Source organism: Eubalaena glacialis, chromosome 3 (assembly GCF_028564815.1).
Source record: "Eubalaena glacialis isolate mEubGla1 chromosome 3, mEubGla1.1.hap2.+ XY, whole genome shotgun sequence".
In the NCBI taxonomy this organism is placed as follows: domain Eukaryota; kingdom Metazoa; phylum Chordata; class Mammalia; order Artiodactyla; family Balaenidae; genus Eubalaena; species Eubalaena glacialis.
The window spans coordinates 43,427,897-43,447,540 of NC_083718.1; the positions used below are offsets into that span (position 1 = coordinate 43,427,897).

Below are 19,644 nucleotides of genomic sequence, written 5' to 3' on the forward strand. Positions count from 1 at the left end.
AATGATTTTACAAAAAGAATTATTACATTTTAGAGAATATATAATAAAACATTTACAAATGAAATGATATAATATCTGAACCTTCCTTCAAAATAATCCACTGGGACCTGGGAGATAACACAGAGGAAACAACCATAAGTGTACACCACAAGTACATAAGTGTACACCATAAGTGTACAATAGGTACATGGGGTTTAATTTCTAGGTTTGAAATTTTCCATAATAAAAAGTTTTGGAGGAAAAAACTATTTCTGAAATTATAGCCCCTAAAACTGATAAATACTTGTGACTTTTTTGTTTTGTTGTTTTAAGAAGTAAAGGGGACAAAACAGAAAGAAAAACAACAGTGATATATTAATCACAAATATTTATAGGCTTATGCATAAAATTACCAACATATTATAACTCTGTTTTAAAATGTTGGCAATTTTTCTTATAAATAAGTTATTCTGTAATTTTAATAATACTCTCCAACCTAACATTAGAACAGGTTAAATATATCTATTATAAAAACAACTGAAACATGGGGTAGGGTAAGCTATATGTATGTACTAAGACATTCAGCATAGTGTTATTAAAATCAAGAATAAAACCTGAAAAGCCTATGATCAATAGGGAAATAGGTAATTAAATGTATCTACTAACCAGGATTTTGGAAAGCCACTAAAAATGTAAAGACTTCATAACAGGACTTAAAAATGCTTACGAAATTTGTAATCTTAACACCCAGTCCATGTGTAGTACAGGTTTAATGTTCATTAAAATGCTATGTGGGGAAAAGTAGAATACAAATAACTTTTATGCATATTACAACTACAGCTACACTAAAAACATACATAAAAAAATATTAAAAGGAAATATGAAAAAGGAATTTTATGTGAACATGCTGGGAAAGATTTTTTTCCCCTCTATGACATATTTTTCGTAGTTACATGCTTTTATTTTTAAAAATAAATTTAATATTTTACAAAGTACACAATAGAGAACATCTAATAACATGAAAGAAATTTAATCCTTTAATCCTCCAAATCTAAAATATTATCATTTCGGCATATTATCAACAAAAATTATTAGTGAGATACTTTATATTCCTTTTTCCTACTAGTCTTTAAAATTCACTGTGTATTTTACATTTACAGAACATCTCAAATCAGACTAGCCACATTTTCAGTGCTCAACAGCATATGTGGCTAGTGGCTGCTGTTACTGGACAGTGCATGTCTAGAGAGCATGAACCTTAGCATTCACACGTTCAATAAGTATTGCATTCTAGAAATGTTTTATTTCCTTTATTGATAAAAATATCCTGAGGCAAATACGTCAGAATGTTAACATTTGTCCATTCTTGCTAGTGAGCATATTTTCTTTAAAAATATTCATTGAATACTCCTTTTCTGAATTAATTCCCCCTGCAAACTGTAAATAATTTCTTACCCAAAGTCCCTAATTGAACGCCTTCTCCAAAGTTACCAATGTTCCAGTCAAATTAGACATGAAAGTAACACCTCTGCTTTCAGACTTATCTATGCCACTACACTCATGGTTATAACTTATTTTAAGATTTTTTAAAATAAAAGTATAAGCTATTTCTGCACAAGAGAATCATCTTCTCCAACTCACTTTCCTAATTTGGAGTGAAGCAGACATTTGTATTAAGGACAGGGGTTACTTTTGCTTTTATCTCTATAAACATTCTATCCCTGTAATTAAAATTTAATTCATGTTTAATTTTGCTATTAACTCCTTAACAACAGCACACTGTGCCCATTACTACTTTAATAGGAATAATCTGTCTTCCAATGCAACAGTAATATGAAGGGGAGGAAAAACCTGTTCCCCTCAAATCGTTCTCATAGTTAAGCCTTAATTCCTCTTTTAAAACAAGCTTCACTTTTGAAAGAGATCCATAATGTAGTTGTATCCAAAAATAACAAAAAGGGGCTTCCCTGGTGGCGCAGCGGTTAAGAATCCGCCTGTCAATGCAGGGAACACGGGTTCGAGCCCTGGTCCGGGAAGATCCCACATGCCGCGGAGCAACTAATCCGTGCGCCACAACTACTGAGCCTGCGTTCTAGAGCCCGCGAGCCACAACTACTGAGCCTGTGCTCCACAACAAGAGAAGCCACTGCTCACTGCAACTAGAGAAAGCCCACGCACAGCAATGAAGACCCAATGCAGCCAAAGATAAATAAATAAATAAATGTTTTTTAAAAAATTTATTAAAAAAACAAAAATAACAAAAAATATTTCCCCAGTTAAATAATATATAATATTGGGAAGTAAAGAACAAGACATCTTTTAAAGTAATAAGTAGTTTAGATCCAAACTATGGGGAATGCTAATTTGTTAGTACTGGATTTATCAATAACCCATACATACTTTAAATATATTAATAATAGTACTTTGTATTTGTAAGGTGCTTTGCAGTTTTTAAAACACTTTTAAAATCAGTGTATCTGGTATAGACAATCTTATTTACAAAGCAGAAATAGAGACACAGATGTAGAGAACAAACTTATGAATACCAAGGGGGAAAGGGGGAGGGTGGGATGAATTGAGAGACTGGGATTGACATATACACACTATTGATACTATGTATAAAACAGATAACTAATGAGAACCTACTGTATAGCACAGGGAACTCTACTCAATGCTCTGTGGTGACCTAAGTTGAGAAGGAAATCCAAAAAAAGAGGGGATATATCTATACATATAGTTGATTCACTTTGCTGTACAGTATAAACTAACACAATATTGTAAAGCAACTATACTCCAATAATAAATAAATAAATAAATAAAATCAGTGTATCGTTTGTATTCACGGCACTGTTATTTACTACCTGTTTGTAGGATAGGATCTAATAAATAACCATGTCACAAATTTTTTACTTTTTCATTTGCATGGTATTTTAGGGAAGTATTTCACAGCATATAATAACATGTATATTTATCTCTTCCAGAAATCCTAAAAATCAACATAAACCTAAGAAGTAAGAAGGGAACTGAGAATGTAGAAAACTGCTATTGGAAGAAAAAAGTTTATTTCAGAACATTTAAAATTAGCTATTGCATTCTTTTCCTTTTATTCCTAAGCATCAGTACAGAAGTGTAAAATCTAGAAGAACATTCTGCTGCACATTCTGGTAACTAGATATTCTTCTCCTATTTAAATAAAGACTTAATGTTTTCTAAGCACTTAATTTTACTAACGCATTATGACTGAAGTTACTCGGTAGGGAAAATGCCTTTCTTGCTCAGAGATCTCCATACACCTGTCACAGTATGTTCCAGTGAGATATAGAACAGGTAGTGGAATCCCTGGTAGCCTTGACAATAATTTCCAAGAAGAAAAAAGAAGTGTATTAAAGAAATTTAAAATGGCCCAACCACTGATCAATGTTAAATGAATGATGGCAATTGTATTATTTCCCAAGTGTACTCTGATGGTCAGGAACGTCACAGCATAACACCAGAGTACTCCAGCCATCCAGAGGAACACTGTGCTGCTCTCAGCAGGCTCCAAGATGAATCACACAGGCAAGGACAGTTACTGCCTGGCATGACATCTACCGAAAATATAATGAAGGCACTTCATATATACAGAAACTTATTACAAATTCAATACTTATGAATTGTTAAACTTCTCTTTAACCTGTTTGTACTTTCAACTTGGAGTTTCTCTTCCCTGGTGGTCTAGTGGCCAGGATTTGGTGCTCTCAACTTGGAGTTTCTCCTAGAATTATGTTTCATTTAGTCACTACTATCTCCAAGTTTGCTTTGATTTGATCTAAAATGACTGCATTTTAAATGGTACTAGTGCTCTAGGATTTCTCTATATTAGCTCTTTTCAAAACCTTCTACTAATTGTATTATTTCTTTTGAAATGGCAAAATTAAAATACATGCAATATTCTAAGTGGGATCTGATAAATGCTGAGCATAATGGAATAATTCCTTTCTGACTCTCACATGTATAGTCTTCTAAATTATACTGGAAAAAAAACCTAGCAATAGTACTAACTTGTCCAGCTACACCAAATCACCAAAGTGATCATTTCAATTAAACTCTCTAAGAATGGGTGCTGCTTTATTTTTAAAAAGTCAGTTGGGATTAAGAAGAAAACAAACACTTTCTATGTCATGTGAAGCAAAATTGGCTTGGACCAATTTGGTTTAACAGTAATGTTCTGGATAAAATATAAACTTTAACTGCAGGAAAAAGAATACATTCATGAATAGACTTTTAAATCTGCCTATAAGTCAAGATAAGTAAGCCAACATTAAGCAAAACTACCATTTTTCAGTGAACTTTATAGTTTCCAGATCACCTTTTCGTATCTCTCTGTGCACCGATTCCCCACTTTAAGCAGTCAATGCTACTTAGTTTTTCTTGACAATCTCCTCATATTAAAAGAGAAAGAGATCCAACCCCATTATTTGTATTATTCACATTTGCATATATATGATTTACAATGCTGCATTTTAAATCTCTTATTCTAATTGGAAACACCTCATCCTTGTTTAAAAATTTTAAAATATAACCACACAACTGGAGAGTCTGAACAGAAACCAATCCTTCTGAGAACAGCAAACAAGCAAACAAAACAAACGAAAAACCAAAAATGGGTAAGGACCGCCATGTTTGTTTAAATTTACTTTAATTTCAATGGTGTTATTCCTGACAGGACAAATCGAAGATATGCAATAAACAGATTATTTTGGAATTGAGAAAGCTAGGGGTAAAAAAAAAAAAAAAAAAGCCAAAAAAACCCCAACAACGAAACACAAAAAAAAAACCAATCTTTTTTTCCCTATCCCCCAGGGTGTCTTGGTGGCCTAGAATAACACATGAGGAAACCAAGTCAACCTATGGCTGATAGAGACTTATTCCTGGGAGCTGCTAAGAACAGGGCCCACATCCCTTCTCACAAGCTTCTTGCAAGTCCTCAAAATTATCCTAACACCAAGACACCTGTCTTCTCCTGTATCTTTCAACTGCCCTCCCCTTCCCACCTGAACACAGGTCCTTCTCTTTTCCTACCATTGGTTAGATAATGATCTCTATTAAATTTCTGCAAAGAAAAGAGTCTGTCCCAAGACTCATAGGATTTTGTGTGTTCGTGTGCATTGTGTGTGTATGTATAAATAAACATGGGGCATAATTTGTACTTTAATGCATATTTTAGGGTATGATTCTATGTCATAATTTAATCTCAGCTAATTTAACATGTTAGAATTTTCTTTATTATTGCTATGTCTGCTAATAAAGTTTTTATAAAAAATTTATTTCTGAGAAGCTTCTATTTTATTAATAGAAGTATTTTTCTGTATCAAACAAACCACTCCTCATCTTCTATCTACTACAGTATTTGGTTTCAATCTCTAAATCAGGGGTCCTTAATCTTTTTTTAACCCTTAATCTATTTTGAGAATAGAATGAAAGCTATGAAACTTCTCCACAGAAAATTACAAACATACACAAAATTCTGCATAGAGGTTCAGTTAAAAAATTCTCTAAGGTCCATCCATGAGACCCAGAGTTAAAAACTCCTTCTCTGAGTGAATTTGAGTGTTGCACTTGCTCTTATTAAAATAATTTTGCTAAAAATGGACATTTCTTCAATTTCTAAGATCCCTTATGATTCCATTCAGGTTTTTTTTTCTGTCTCTATAAACTACAATTTCTTCTATTTGTTGGTTAAAAAAGAAAAGCAAGGTCAACAATAAGAATGCCTACATAATTTAATATTTTCTTTCTTGTCTCAATTCTTTTTGAGTATGATATGCTAGGAAGAGCTGCATATATCCAATGCAGATACAATCTACATGTGGCCAACACATATATCCAACAGCCATGTATTCTGGACTTGGGCACTGGAACTGAGCCTCATTTATAGATTACAATTTAAAAACTTACTGAAGGCTAGATATGTTTCATATACATGAAAATGAAACTGTTCCTGGAGAAATTCTTCCAGGGCCAAGCACATTGCCTTGTATATACTAAGTGCTCAATAAGTTAAGTAAAATGGACAATACATGTAGAATGGAGTCAGAACAATCACCAAGAATTACTTTCTTACTTTATACATGAATGCATAGTTTGGCAATGTAAGTTACACAGCAAAATCAACTGTAATTTTATAGTCATCCCTCACACATCAAAACCCCAAACTGTCCTATACACTAATGATGAAAAATCTGAAAGAGAAATTAAGGAAACACTCCCATTTACCATTGCAACCAAAAGAAAAAAATACCTAGGAATAAAACTACTTAAGGAGACAAAAGACCTGTATGCAGAAAACTATAAGACACTTATGAAAGAAATTAAAGATGATACAAACAGATGGAGAGATACATCATGTTCTTGGATTGGAAGAATCAACATTGTGAAAATGACTATAGTACCCAAAGCAATCTACAGATTCAATGCAATCCCTATCAAACTACCAATGGCATTTTTCATAGAACTAGAACAAAAAAATTGCACAATTTGTATGGAAACACAAAAGATGCCGAATAGCCAAAGCAATATTGAGAAAGAAAAACGGAGCTGGAGGAATCAGGCTTTCGGACTTCAGATTATACTACAAAGCTACAGTAATCAAGATAGTATGGTACTGACACAAAAACAGAAATATAGATCAATGGAACAGGATAGAAAGCCCAGAGATAAACCCACACACATATGGTCACCTTATCTTTGATAAAGGAGGCAAGAATATACAATGGAGAAAAGACAGCCTCTTCAATAAGTGGTGCTGGGAAAACTGGACAGCTACATGTAAAAGAATGAAATTAGAACACTCCCTAACACCGTATACAAAAATAAACTCAAAATGGATTAAAGACCTAAATGTAAGGCCAGACACTATAAAACTCTTAGAGGAAAACATAGGCAGAACACTCTATGACATAAATCACAGCAAGACCCTTTTTGACTCACCTCCTAGAGAAATGGAAATAAAAACAAAAATAAATAAATGGGACCTAATGAAACCTAAAAGCTTTTGCAGAGCAAAGGAAACTATAAACAAGACGAAAAGACAACCCTCAGAATGCGAGAAAATATTTGCAAACGAAGCAACTGACAAAGGATTGATTAAAAAAGAAAAGCAAGGTCAACAATAAGAATGCCTATGTAATTTAATATTTTCCAAATATACAAGCAGCTCATGCAGCTCGATATCAAAAAAACAAACAACCCAATCCAAAAATGGGCAGAAGACCTAAACAGACATTTCTCCAAAGAAGCTATACAGATTGCCAACAAACACATGAAAGGATGCTCAACATCACTAATCATTAGAGAAATGCAAATCAAAACTACAGTGAGGTATCACCTCACACAGTTAGAATGGCCATCATCAAAAAATCTACAAACAATAAATGCTGGAGAGGGTGTGGAGAAAAGGGAACCCTCTTGCACTGTTGCTGGGAATGTAAATTGATACAGCCACTATGGAGAACAGTATGGAGGTTCCTTACAAAACTAAAAATAGAACTACCATATGACCCAGCAATCCCACTACTGGGCATATACCCTGAGAAAACCATAGTTCAAAAAGAGTCATGTACCACAATGTTCACTGCAGCACTATTTACAATAGCCAGGACATGGAAGCAACCTAAATGTCCATCGACAGATGAATGCATAAAGAAGATGTGGCACATATATACAATGGAATATTACTCAGCCATAAAAAGAAACGAAATTGAGTTATTTGTAGTGAGGTGGATGGACCTAGAGTCTGTCATACAGAGTGAAGTAAGTCAGAAAGAGAAAAACAAATACTGTATGCTAACAAATATAAATGGAATCTAAAAAAAAAAAAAAATGATTCTGAAGAACCTCGGGGCAGGACAGAAATAAAGACGCAGATGTAGAGAATGGACTTGAGGACACAGGGAGGGGGAAGGGTAAGCTGGGACGAAGTGAGAGAGTGGCATGGACATATATACACTACCAAATGTAAAATAGATAGCTAGTGGGAAGCAGCCACATAGCACAGGGAGATCAGCTCAGTGCTTTGTGACCACCTAAAGGGGTGGGATAGAGAGGGTGGGAGGGAGACGCAAGAGGGAGGGGATATGGGGATATATGTATACATATAGCTGGCTCACTTTGTTATACAGCAGAAACTAACACACCATTGTGAAGCAATTATACTCCAATAAAGATGTTAGAAAAAAAAAACCCAAACTGTAATACTTAATAATTTTGAGTTTTAAAATTTGTTTCAAATTATTCCAACTTTGTTTTTATATTTGAAAACTCTAATGGTTTACACCTATGAAAATATGCTACCTATTTACTTCCAATGGGTATGTAATTTGAGTAGTTTTCTTCTTTAAAGGAGGGCTTTTGTGGCAATTGTGATCCTCCTTGGGACCAACCACTCCCTTAGTAACTTAATTGCCATGTGTTGAGATCTTTGACAAGGAGATAAATGGCTTATAAAGCGATCAGTTCTATCCAGGTCTTATCAGCATCATTTTTTGATATGAATACCTATACACATTTACCTCAAACACTTTAAAAAAAGAAAGGTCTATATTAAAAAAATCTCAAGGAGCTGTTGCAGAATATTCAATAAATGGTTTTACTGTTGTTTATGGAAAAGACATAGGCATATTAAAATATTAAAAATTTGAAAGTGTAAGTCATTGCTAAATTATCAATTCAATCATTTAGAAAATCTTACATGACTTAATGATTTAAAAACACATTCCATTTCTATTAATACAAATCTACTTACCCCAATTGAGTACATATTTATCCTTGATATTTGCCCTTTAAGTTAATTACTTTCACTCAAGAGTGTCAGGCGATCAAATAATCATAGTGCCTCTAGAATGCCATTTTTAGAGACTTTTATCACTCAGTGGAAATAACTACTTCAAATGATATTTTCATATTAAAAATTCAGCATAAGAATGATTTTGAGCCAACTGTTTTCACTATCAATTATAATTTAATATTAAAACATTCACAATGTCCTGAGATAGTACTTTATGTTGGCTTTACGCTGAGTACTAATGTGGAATTCTTACCTGTAATGTACATGTGTGACTACCGGTTTCCTGTATCCAAGGATCCAGGTTTGAATATCTATGGGTTCAGCTTTGGGATAAGCTATGGTTGTATCTATTATCCACTGGAGGCCTTTCGATTTTTTATCTGAGAACAATATAAAATTGGATAAATTTTTATATTATTTGCAGCAAATAACATAGTATAGAATTATAAAGCATACTGATATATCCTTTGCTTTAAGAGAATGAACTTTGGCGTTACTGTTCTATATGATGCACTTAGGATGAAATTAAGCATTTCCTATTATATTATAAAATGGCTGAATCTCAGACAAATTAAACAACAGAGTGCTATAATTTATTGGACATGCATCATTTAAGCATTCAGTACAATTATGCAGTATCAAGGTCTAATTTACATTTTATCACTCATAAAAACTGGCCTACAAAAAAAGTCAGTAGCTAAAGTATCACATCACAAAAGCGAAAAGCAGACCTTAAAACAAAAAACTCCACTCACTAAATATAACACAATATAATACAAACACCAAGTTTTGTGATACTTGGGAGGCATTAATAAATATTGAAATAAGGCAATAAAATTAAGCATTTTATTGATGCACATGATCATCAGTTGCTGCTCTTGTTCAAAACAAACAAAAAACTCCTCCCATTTTAGCAAGAGTTATATAAAAATAAAGCAATAAACCTGTCTACCCTTTGGTAGGTACAACAGGTAACTACCGTTATGAGAGGGGCTGGGGAAGTTCTGTTTACTTTGGTCCTCTGCACGCTGTTTTTATTCCCAGCACGGAGTACAAAGTTGAGCAAGAATTGAGACAGGAATTATCAAAGAGAACGCTGATAGCTAAACTTTAAAGTGTAATGGTCTATCCTTTGTTTGAAGTATTTAAAGGATCCCTAAAAAAATAAAACTTATTTCTAAATATAAGGCCAAATGTACAGTAGGAATCAATAATATTTTACTTAAAATGTCAAATAATTAAAAACTGGCCTTAAATTCTTTTAAAATTTTAGACAACATTTTGAAGGGGAAGAAATAATCATATAAGAAATAAGCTTAAAATTTTTAATTTTTAAATAACATATTGCTAAAGGAACAGAGTGTATGTAAAGAGACACATTTTAACAAGCTACCACTGATGTACATATTAAAATGTTTAGGGGTAAAGTACACTGATGTCTGTAACTTACTTTGAGATGCATTAAAAAAACCCAACCAAGATGGACTAATAGATGGATAGAAGGATGGAGAGAGATGTGATAAAACAAATATAGTAAAGTGTTAATTATAAAATCTAGTTGGTCAGCTCATGGATATTAACTGCAAAATTATTTCAACTTTTATGTATGTTTGAAAATTTTTATAATAAAATGTTTGGGAAAAATCACCAGAGTTCAGTTTAATATCTATTAAATCATACAATAAACAAAAAAATACTAATCCTTTTAAAGTTAATTAGAGGGACTTCCCTGGCGGTCCAGTGGTTAAGACTCTGCACTTCCATGCAGGGGGCACAGGTTCAATCCCTGGTCGGGGAACTAAGATCCCACATGCCGCACGAGGCAGCCAAAATAAATAAATATATAAAAACTTAAAGTTAATTAGATACAACTTAATTTTTATATGTGTATGGACCGACTGCACATTAAAACAGACATGAAGGCATGGTTTGTGTTTATATGGAATAAAATACTAAATAGTGAGTATGAATACTAAAGAAAATAAAACACAAAATATCGATATCAAAGCAGAGAAGCAAATGGCAAAATACAAGTAAAACTAGTTTTGGGGTATACAGTTTTCTAAAATTTTTATGATTTTCCTAAACTGCTAGAATAAAAATTTTTTTCTTGATAGGTAAGAAGTAGATTTATTTAGAGAGATACACATTCCACAGACAGAATGCTGTCCATCTCAAAAGGCAAGACTGGCCCTGGGAGAATCACACTCCACAGACAGAGTGTGGGCCATCTCAGAAGGCGAGAGGCCTAAATTTTAACTAAGGTAAGATAAGTAATAAACAATTTCACTTTGGTTATAAACAGAGATTGCGTCTCTCCAAAAGAAAAAACCATTTTTCTTCCCTCTTGTGTAATCAGTATGACAAGTGCCCATTCCTCTGAGATCTAGACCACAGGGTATTGACTGGGTAAAACTATTTAAAAGCAGCGGTATTTATTAGTGCAATTATTCCTATTTGGAAAACCTTTGCCTTCAAGCTTTGGCTTGGCTGACATTGCCACAGTGTCTCTCCAGCAGTGAAGCTATTCTGAACCTTCCTTTTCTATTAAAAGACTCTTTCAATTTGTCTTTTTAATAGATGATGAAACATTAAGAGAGCTGACTGCCAGGCAGCTGTTTGGAAAAAACAAATGAAAGGAAAACTCAGCACAATCTCACGGGCATTATTTCTATGTTTGGTCCTTACCGTCATCTAAAATAACACATATTTCTGAGGGCCAATCATTCCCATTTTATTTTATCTGAAGAATATTAAAAGAAATAGCAAAATGCTACTACGGAAACAGGCCTAGTAAGTTTCTTTCAGCTTTTTAATTTATAATTTATCATCAAACTTTCATAGTGTCTTGGATAAACTTGTTCAAAACAGTCTTCATGCTGTTGGCACAAATATCTTCTGCAAATATGCACAATTCACTAGGCTATCTCCAAGACAGTTGCATCTTTTATTGTTCAGTTTTTTTTTTTTAATAAATTTATTTATTTATTTATTTTTGGCTGCATTGGGTCTTCGTTGCTGCACGTGGGCTTTCTCTAGTTGTGGCTTCGCTGTGGTGCCCGGGCTTCTCATTGCGGTGGCTTCCCTTGTTGCGTAGCACGGGCTCTAGGCACGCGGGCTTCAGTAGTTGTGGCTTGCGGGCTCTAGAGCGCAGGCTCACTAGTTGTGGCACACGGGCTTAGTTGCTCCGTGGCATGTGGGATCTTCCCGGACCAGGGATCAAACCCGTGTCCCCTGCATTGGCAGGCGGATTCTTAACCACTGCACCACCAGGGAAGTCCACAGTTGCATCTTTGAGTATGGTTTACTTTTTCCTGGTCATAAAAGTAATACATACTCACTATATTTTTTTAATTCAGAAAAGTATTAAGAAATGGAGAAAAATTATCCATAATGTTACAACTCAGAGAAGCAATCACTGTTAATATTCTGAAATCTTTCCTTTCACTGATTTTCTACTGCCTTATTATTTACATATTTGAGCTCATATTGTTTACATAAGAGTTGTATGTTTCTCCCACCCCGTTAACATTATAGAGTATAAGAATTTTCCAAGCCAATAAACACCATTTGTCATGGCTGTGTTGTATTCTGTTAGATGGATATTTAATAATTACTTATCTGTTCTCTCTTCTGGCTATTTCCAATTTCTTGCCATTAGAAATAATGCTGGGGCTTCCCTGGTGGTGCAGTGGTTAAGAATCTGCCTGCCGATGCAAGGGACACTGGTTCGAGCCCTGGTCCGGGAAGATCCCACATGCCGCGGAGCAACTAAGACCATGCGCCACAACTACTGAGCCTGCGCTCTAGAGCCTGCGAGCCACAACTACTGAGCCCACGTGCCACAACTACTGAAGCCCGCGCACCTAGAGCCCGTGCTCCACAACAAGAGAAGCCACCACAACGAACAGTAGCCCCCGCTCGCCGCAACTAGAGAAAGCAACGAAGACCCAACACAGCCAAAAATAAATAAATTTATTAAAAAAAATAATGCTGTGATAAACTACTTTGCCAGTATTTCAGATCATTCCCTTTTGATAAGTATTATTTGCAGTAGAATAACTGAATAATTTATCAACATTTTAAGACTCTTAGTAAATACTGCCAAACTTCATTAAACTCATTCTCTGTATTAAAAACAAAAAAACTTTCTAAATTTGATAAATGCAAAAAATATAAATCATTATAATTCCATTTGTATATCTATGATTAGTTTTTCAAATTTGTCATTTCTATTCCTGTATCTTTTAATCCAGCAATTCCACTTCTAGGAATTTATACTACAGACATGTTCCACAAATCTGTAAGGATATTTACAGGAATGTTGACTGCAGCAGTGGGAATGGCCATGAGTAAGGTGTACAGTAAGGGAGAGACACCTTCGACTTTATACATTCCTATATTATTTGAATAAATTATTGTAAGCACGGACTACTTTAGGAAATAGAAACATTAAAAAGTTATATTTTCATCTTCTCCCTCAGTATTATTTCTATTTGACAAAAATTATAAATATAAAAAAGAACAAATGTTATCTTCTGGAACTCCAGAAAATCCTTTAATTCCAAGAAAAGAAAAAAATGCTAAAAACCATCATACCTAATTCCTTAGCATCTCCTCCTGCTGGACTTCCATTTTCCTGTCGTGCTACAAGTGCATTCAAAATAATTTTTGTTGCCCCAATCCTTGGCAAAGTGACATGTGTAAGAAATGGCAAGTTATTTTTCTTGGCAAATGCCTGACTGGTTTCTCGCCTCTTCCTGAGGAAGCCCCCTTCTGGAAACAGAACAATCCATTTTCGATCTCTGCTCCTGTAATTATTTTCTAGGTGCTTCTTGAGAAGAAGAAGCTGTTGGTCACGATGAGATTTTCCCTAGAAGGTAGACACACATAGAGTAAGTACAGTCACATTTGAAATTTAAAGGCTGTAAAATTAAATAGAAATAACTGCTTCTAGAGTAAATCCCAATCATAGGCTAGAATAGTGATTTCCCCCCACTTACTTCCCCTTTTGACCACAGTGGAAAAAGTAAGTTATAAGCACTTACATAAATAAACCCTTTCCTCTGAAGAAAAAAATTGCTCTAATTGCCCCCGAAAGTTCGTTCATTCATCATCAGTGAGTATTTACTGAGTACCTACTACTTACTTGCCAGGCACTGTCCTGGAGATAGAGAAGTAAGAGACCCTCACGAAGCTTACTTGAACGGGGAAGATATATAACACATATGCATATGTATATGTGCATATGTATAAATGCAACCGGTGATAAGGTTAGGAAGAAGAGTAAGAGACTAGAGAAGCTCAACAGGGTCAGGAAAAGCAGCTCCAAGGAGGTGAAATTTGAGCAAACAGCTGATAATGTGAGGGAATAAGCCATGTGAAGATGAGTGGCAGAGTACTCCAGGTGATGAGGAGAGAAAGGACAAAGGCCCTGAGGTGGGAACATGTGTGGCATGTTCAGAGAACTGTGGCAAGGCCAGTGTGGCTGAAAATTGCAGAGAGAGGCGGAAGACATATAAGAAAGGCCTTGAGCTTGGTTAAGTAGTAGTTTGGGATGGAACATCATTAGATAGTTTTCAAAAAGGGAGAGTCATGATCTTATTTACATAAAAAAAAATCTGCTGGCTCCAGTGACAAAAAGACTATAGGAAATAAGTTAGGAGACTCCTGTAGAGTCTGGACAAGGCAGTTTGATGAGATTCAACTGTGGGATATCGATGAGAGGTGCACACATTCAGGAAAAAATCTGAAAGCTAACAGGACATTCTGATGGACTGGATCTTAGTTGTGAGGGAAAGAGAGGAAAGAGGATAACTTGGAGACCGAAAAGAGGAACCTAGAAGCATTTTTAGGAAAGCCCAAAACCCATGACTAAATATAAGAAGGTTCTTCCTTTCAGTATGATCAATTCGCTAATAATTTTCCAGCCAACACAATTACAGAAGCTCCCCAAAATAATTTGTATACTTTGTCTTTAGACTAAATTATTCTAAATGCAAACTAAGTAACAATTTTCTTAGCTAATTTATGGAATTGAATTGATTATAATTAAGCTTTACTTATTAAGTTCCCAAGAGTACATGTAAAATATTTTTAATATTCTTGGAAATATCTTGTCAAAAATGTTTAGAAGCAAAGTCCCAAGAGATTTTCTTTAACATTAATACTTTTTTTCTCTCCCCTTCCCCCATGTTATAGATTTTTATTACTATCTAACAGGGAAAAAATTTTTGCTCTTCAGAAATGAATTTGTAAATCTCTCCTGTCTTCCCCTCCAGTGACACTCTAAGATATTAGGTTAGTTTCTTCCTTAAGTTGTTCTGATCACTGTTTATTTTGTCTCAACCTTGTTGTGGCCAATCCCCATTCCCAATTCTTCCTGGGGTTCCAGTGCCTGCTTTTTTCCATCTCTCTGCTCAGAAAAACCAAGGGTGTTTCCAGAAAAAACTAGACAATTACACAGAACGTGAAAAACAAAAATATGTTTTGTGTATAAAACTGTCTGGAGGGGACTTCCCTGATGGTCCAGTGGTTAAGACTCTGTGCTCCCAGTGCAGGGGGCCTGGGTTCGATCCCTGGTCAGGGAACTAGATCCCACATCAGGGAACTAGATCCCACATGCATGCCACAACTAAGAGTCCTCATGCCACAACAAAGATCCCGTGTGCTGTAACTAAGACCTGGTGCAGCCAAATAAATAAATAAATATTTAAAAAACTGTCTGGAGCAAAGTATAATATATGTGTTTGGGGAGACCTATTTTCATAGAGCTTAGAAGTTTTTCTACACACTTCTAGCTTATTTCTGAATTTGTGATGCTCAGAAGAGGCTTAATTAGATTCACCAGCAATTCATTACGTAATTACTACGTGCAAGGTACTGCACCATCCAGGGTGAAGTGGCTAAATATATAAACACCAGATAAATGTGGCCTTACCATACATAAAAACTCTTGATATCATATTTTGGTTATCCATTTTTGAGAAAATAAAGCATGTAGCATATCAGGGAAACACTATAATGTAGTGCTGACTTTTTCTTTTTTTCTTTTCTTTTTTCTTGCCATGCCGCGCAGCATGTGGGATCTTAGTTCCCCGAGCAGGGACTGAAACCGCAGCCCCTGCATTGGAAGCGTGGAGTTTAACCACTGGACCGCCAGGGAAGTCCCTGTATGCTGACTTGATAAGAGGGTATTATTCTTTTTCCTATACTAAACTATTCCTAATGCTTGCGACCCATTCCCAATCCACCTTCCTCCATCACACCCGTACTCATTCTTTAAATTTATGCCACACATCATCTCCTCCTCTAAGGTCTTTCTGGATTTACAGAAATTTGACATACTCACTTTTCATACTATGAATTCGCAAAATATTTCCTCTTATTTATTTATTTAATATTCTCCCGACTGGTAATCTTATTTATTTAACAATCTCCCAACTGCTAACATAGATACCTTCTGTATCATATAACGGTGACTTGTAAATAAAAATAACAGTGATAATATAGATGATGATAGTGGTAGTCATGATGAAGATGATGAAAGTAGCAGGGACTGTTCTGAGCGTGTAACACATATTTCTTCATGTAATCCCCACAGCAACTCTGTGAGAGGAGTACCCATTATTCTCATTTGAAAAATGAGGAAACTTTGAGAGGTTAAATAACTTGCCCAATTCACACAGCTAAGAAGCAGAAGAGCTGAGAATGTGGCAGGCGCTTGGTAAACTGTTTAGAAGCGAGGAGGGTAGAGATTAATTTTAATTAGATTTTAATGTTTATGCATACTCAAATTCAGACTGAAATAAATGTTTTAGGAAAAAAGATTCCCAGCTCCCTGAGATAACTAGAACTGGCTCTATCTATTATAACTGGTTTTGTGATGCCTCTTTTTACAATAAAGAATCAGATTGATCAGGCTATCACTGTGGAAAAAAATGCTCATTACTTACCTGTCTGATAAAGAAGTCTCCGTGAATTAGAGAAACAATTCCAAAGTTTGTGTACTTAAAAATATGATCCATCAACCACATCATTTGAGCAACAACCTAAAATATTTAAAGCAATAAATAAATGTTGAATAGAAAAAAAAAAAACAACCTGACTATAGTCTAGCCAGTCTCTAAATTTTAAGTATAATCATCCAAGCATACTTTTAATTAACCTATCTTAAATCTAATGTTACTTCTACAAATAAAGCACTACATGAAAAATTACAGGTCTTCATGCATTATTTAGAAATGTGTTGTATAATTTCCAAGGATTTTGAGATTTCTCTGCTGTTTTCTGCTATTGAGTTCTAATTTGACTTCATTATATTAAGATAACCTATTCTGTATTAGGTCAATGTTTAAAATGTATTGAAGTTTGTTTTATGGCCCAGGATATAGATTATCATTGTATATGTTCCACAGATGATTAAAAAGAATGTGTATTCTGTGTTTTGGGGTGTAGTATTCTATATGTTTTGATTAGATTTTATTGGTTGATGGTGTCGTTGAGTTCCATATCATTGTTGATTTTCTGTCTATAAGTTCTATCAGGTGCTGATAGATGGGTACTAAAATCTCCAACTATAATTTTGTATTTATCTATTTCTCCTTTCATCTCTATCAGTTTTTGCTTCATTCATTTTGAGGTTTTGTTGTTTTGTGTTTATGCATTTAAGATTGTTATGCCTTCCTGGAAGATTGGTCCTTTTATGTAACGGTCCTCTTTGTTTCTATTAATTTTCTTTCCTTTGAAGGTTACTTTTTCTGATATTAATATGGCCAATCTCACTGTTTTCTTTGATTACTGTGTTCATGATATATATATATATTTATATTTATATCGTTTACCTTAAAACTAACTAGTTCAGTGTATTTGAAATGAGTTTCTTGTAGACAGAATATTGTTGAATAATATGTTTACTCCACCAATCTTTCTTTAACTTGCTGTATTTAGACTATTTAAACATAATATATTTATTGCTATGTTAGTGCTTAAAAAAAAAAAAATTACAGGTCTTGATTCCAAGTCTTGGATTCCTAAGTCACAGGTATATACATATCACTGGTTAACAAATAAAACTGAATTAACTACTTAAATTTGAACTTAATGATTTCCAATTTGTTCTATGTAAACAAAACCTTTGGAAATTCTTATATAACTTTTAAAGTTATTTTGAAACAATACAATATGCCTAAGTTATCAAATGAGGGCTACACGTTTAATTAATAAGCACTAAGGCTTTATAAAATGTGACCTTAACTTAATGGCTAAGATATTAAAAGTCATAAAATATAAAGATATAAATATAAAAATTTATAATAATATAAAATATAAAAATATCCAAAATAAAAGAACATTAAAGAATTCATTTAGTCAATAAATACACTGTAAATTTTTTAAAAATTCATTTAGTAGAATGATTTACACATTGTTATATCATGAAGAGTATTTGTTAGTTTATACAAGGCCATACTCTTTGCCAGCATAAAAATACTCAGTTTCTTAAACACAAAAATATTATCCACTGCTGATAAGAGTTAATAGCCATACCAAAAGCAGAAGACTTTATTTCAAGCAAATTTCAAAATTAAAAGTAAGTGTAAACAGGACCTAGTTAATGAATTGGTTAATTGTTCTCCCCTGCTGAGATAACAGCATTCCTTGTTATAAGCCTTAAATAAATAAAGTGAAAACTACAGCCTCCATCAAGAAAGCAACAGAGTTCCACTTTGGTTCCTATAGGAATAACAAATGTAAACTTCATCTCTGAGCACCAAACTGTATGAACTAACATATAAGGAAAAAACTAAGCATTGACATCCATGTGTTGCTTTTACAAAAACATTATAAAAGCCCACAAATATATTCAAGCTTCTGATGTAATTTTTCAGTATCACTGAATAGTTCAGTTACATGACTCCTATTCCAACAGTTTTACCATATAAAATAACTTTAAAAAAATAAAGATACATACATGAAAGACTGATTCCCAAATCAATTAATACAGAATAAAATAATCACCAACATCTCATTTTTGAATCTTGTTTTGCTGTGTAATGATAACTACTTTGTTTAGATAAATTGAGATCTGAACTAAACGGAATTTGCTGAAAAGTGCCCCAAGAAACAAAACAAAAAGCAAGTGGATTCAACCTGTAAAACCTTTGAGCTTTATACACAGTATGAAGTGTGGCTGCAATTTATTGCTCTCTGGGTTTAATACCAACACTAAAGTAACTAGCTTTTATGTTTAATCTTACATTTATAGTGGATTTACCGCCTCAGTTAGAAGGGTAACGTAAAACAAATTCAGTAAGACAGCCAAGCTATCTTCTGAGATTTGTATGGATAATTCTGTCCTAACTTATTTTAGGGGAAACGTTACCAGTCAATAAATATTTATTACATATCTAAAAGTTCTATTGATAGAAATAAAAATTCTTAGTTTTATCATCAATTGCCACAAAAGGGCAAGACTCCTCACTTCACAGATACTTATTAAAAAGGTACTAGCACGTTTAGAAAATATAACTAATCCTTTGTTTCATATTTCTGAAAAAATGAGGTCAGTAAACACAAGCTGCCTGAATCAACTCTGTCGACGTTTCACAGGCTGTCACTCAGAACGTTGTTAGGTATTTCCAAGGGACAAAATTGCTCTACATCAATTATTCTTTACCCGGAAGCACGCATTTTCTACATGTCAAAACATCTGGGGAGGCTTACATGAATGGCTCCATTCTTTATATCCTTCTGAAATTTTAGTGGAGTCAATGGTTTGCCAGTTTAGAAGTCTGCAAGGACAATTTTGGCTGTCATAATGACTAGGGAGTTCTACTAGCATG

At 34.1% G+C, this 19,644-nt stretch overlaps 1 protein-coding gene across 3 annotated transcripts in view; it reads right to left on the minus strand.

Annotated features, from left to right (window-relative positions):
* The window catches only part of LPGAT1 (lysophosphatidylglycerol acyltransferase 1), a 72,068-nt gene that overhangs the window by 17,414 nt on the left and 35,010 nt on the right, over nucleotides 1–19,644 (minus strand). For all 3 annotated transcript variants that reach the window (XM_061185568.1, XM_061185567.1, XM_061185566.1), the window contains exons 4-6: nucleotides 16,759–16,854; nucleotides 13,403–13,676; nucleotides 9,057–9,183 (exon numbers count right to left, since the gene is read on the minus strand). In XM_061185568.1, coding sequence (XP_061041551.1) covers nucleotides 9,057–9,183; nucleotides 13,403–13,676; nucleotides 16,759–16,854 — 497 coding nt within the window. The remainder of the gene's footprint in view (nucleotides 1–9,056; nucleotides 9,184–13,402; nucleotides 13,677–16,758; nucleotides 16,855–19,644) is intronic.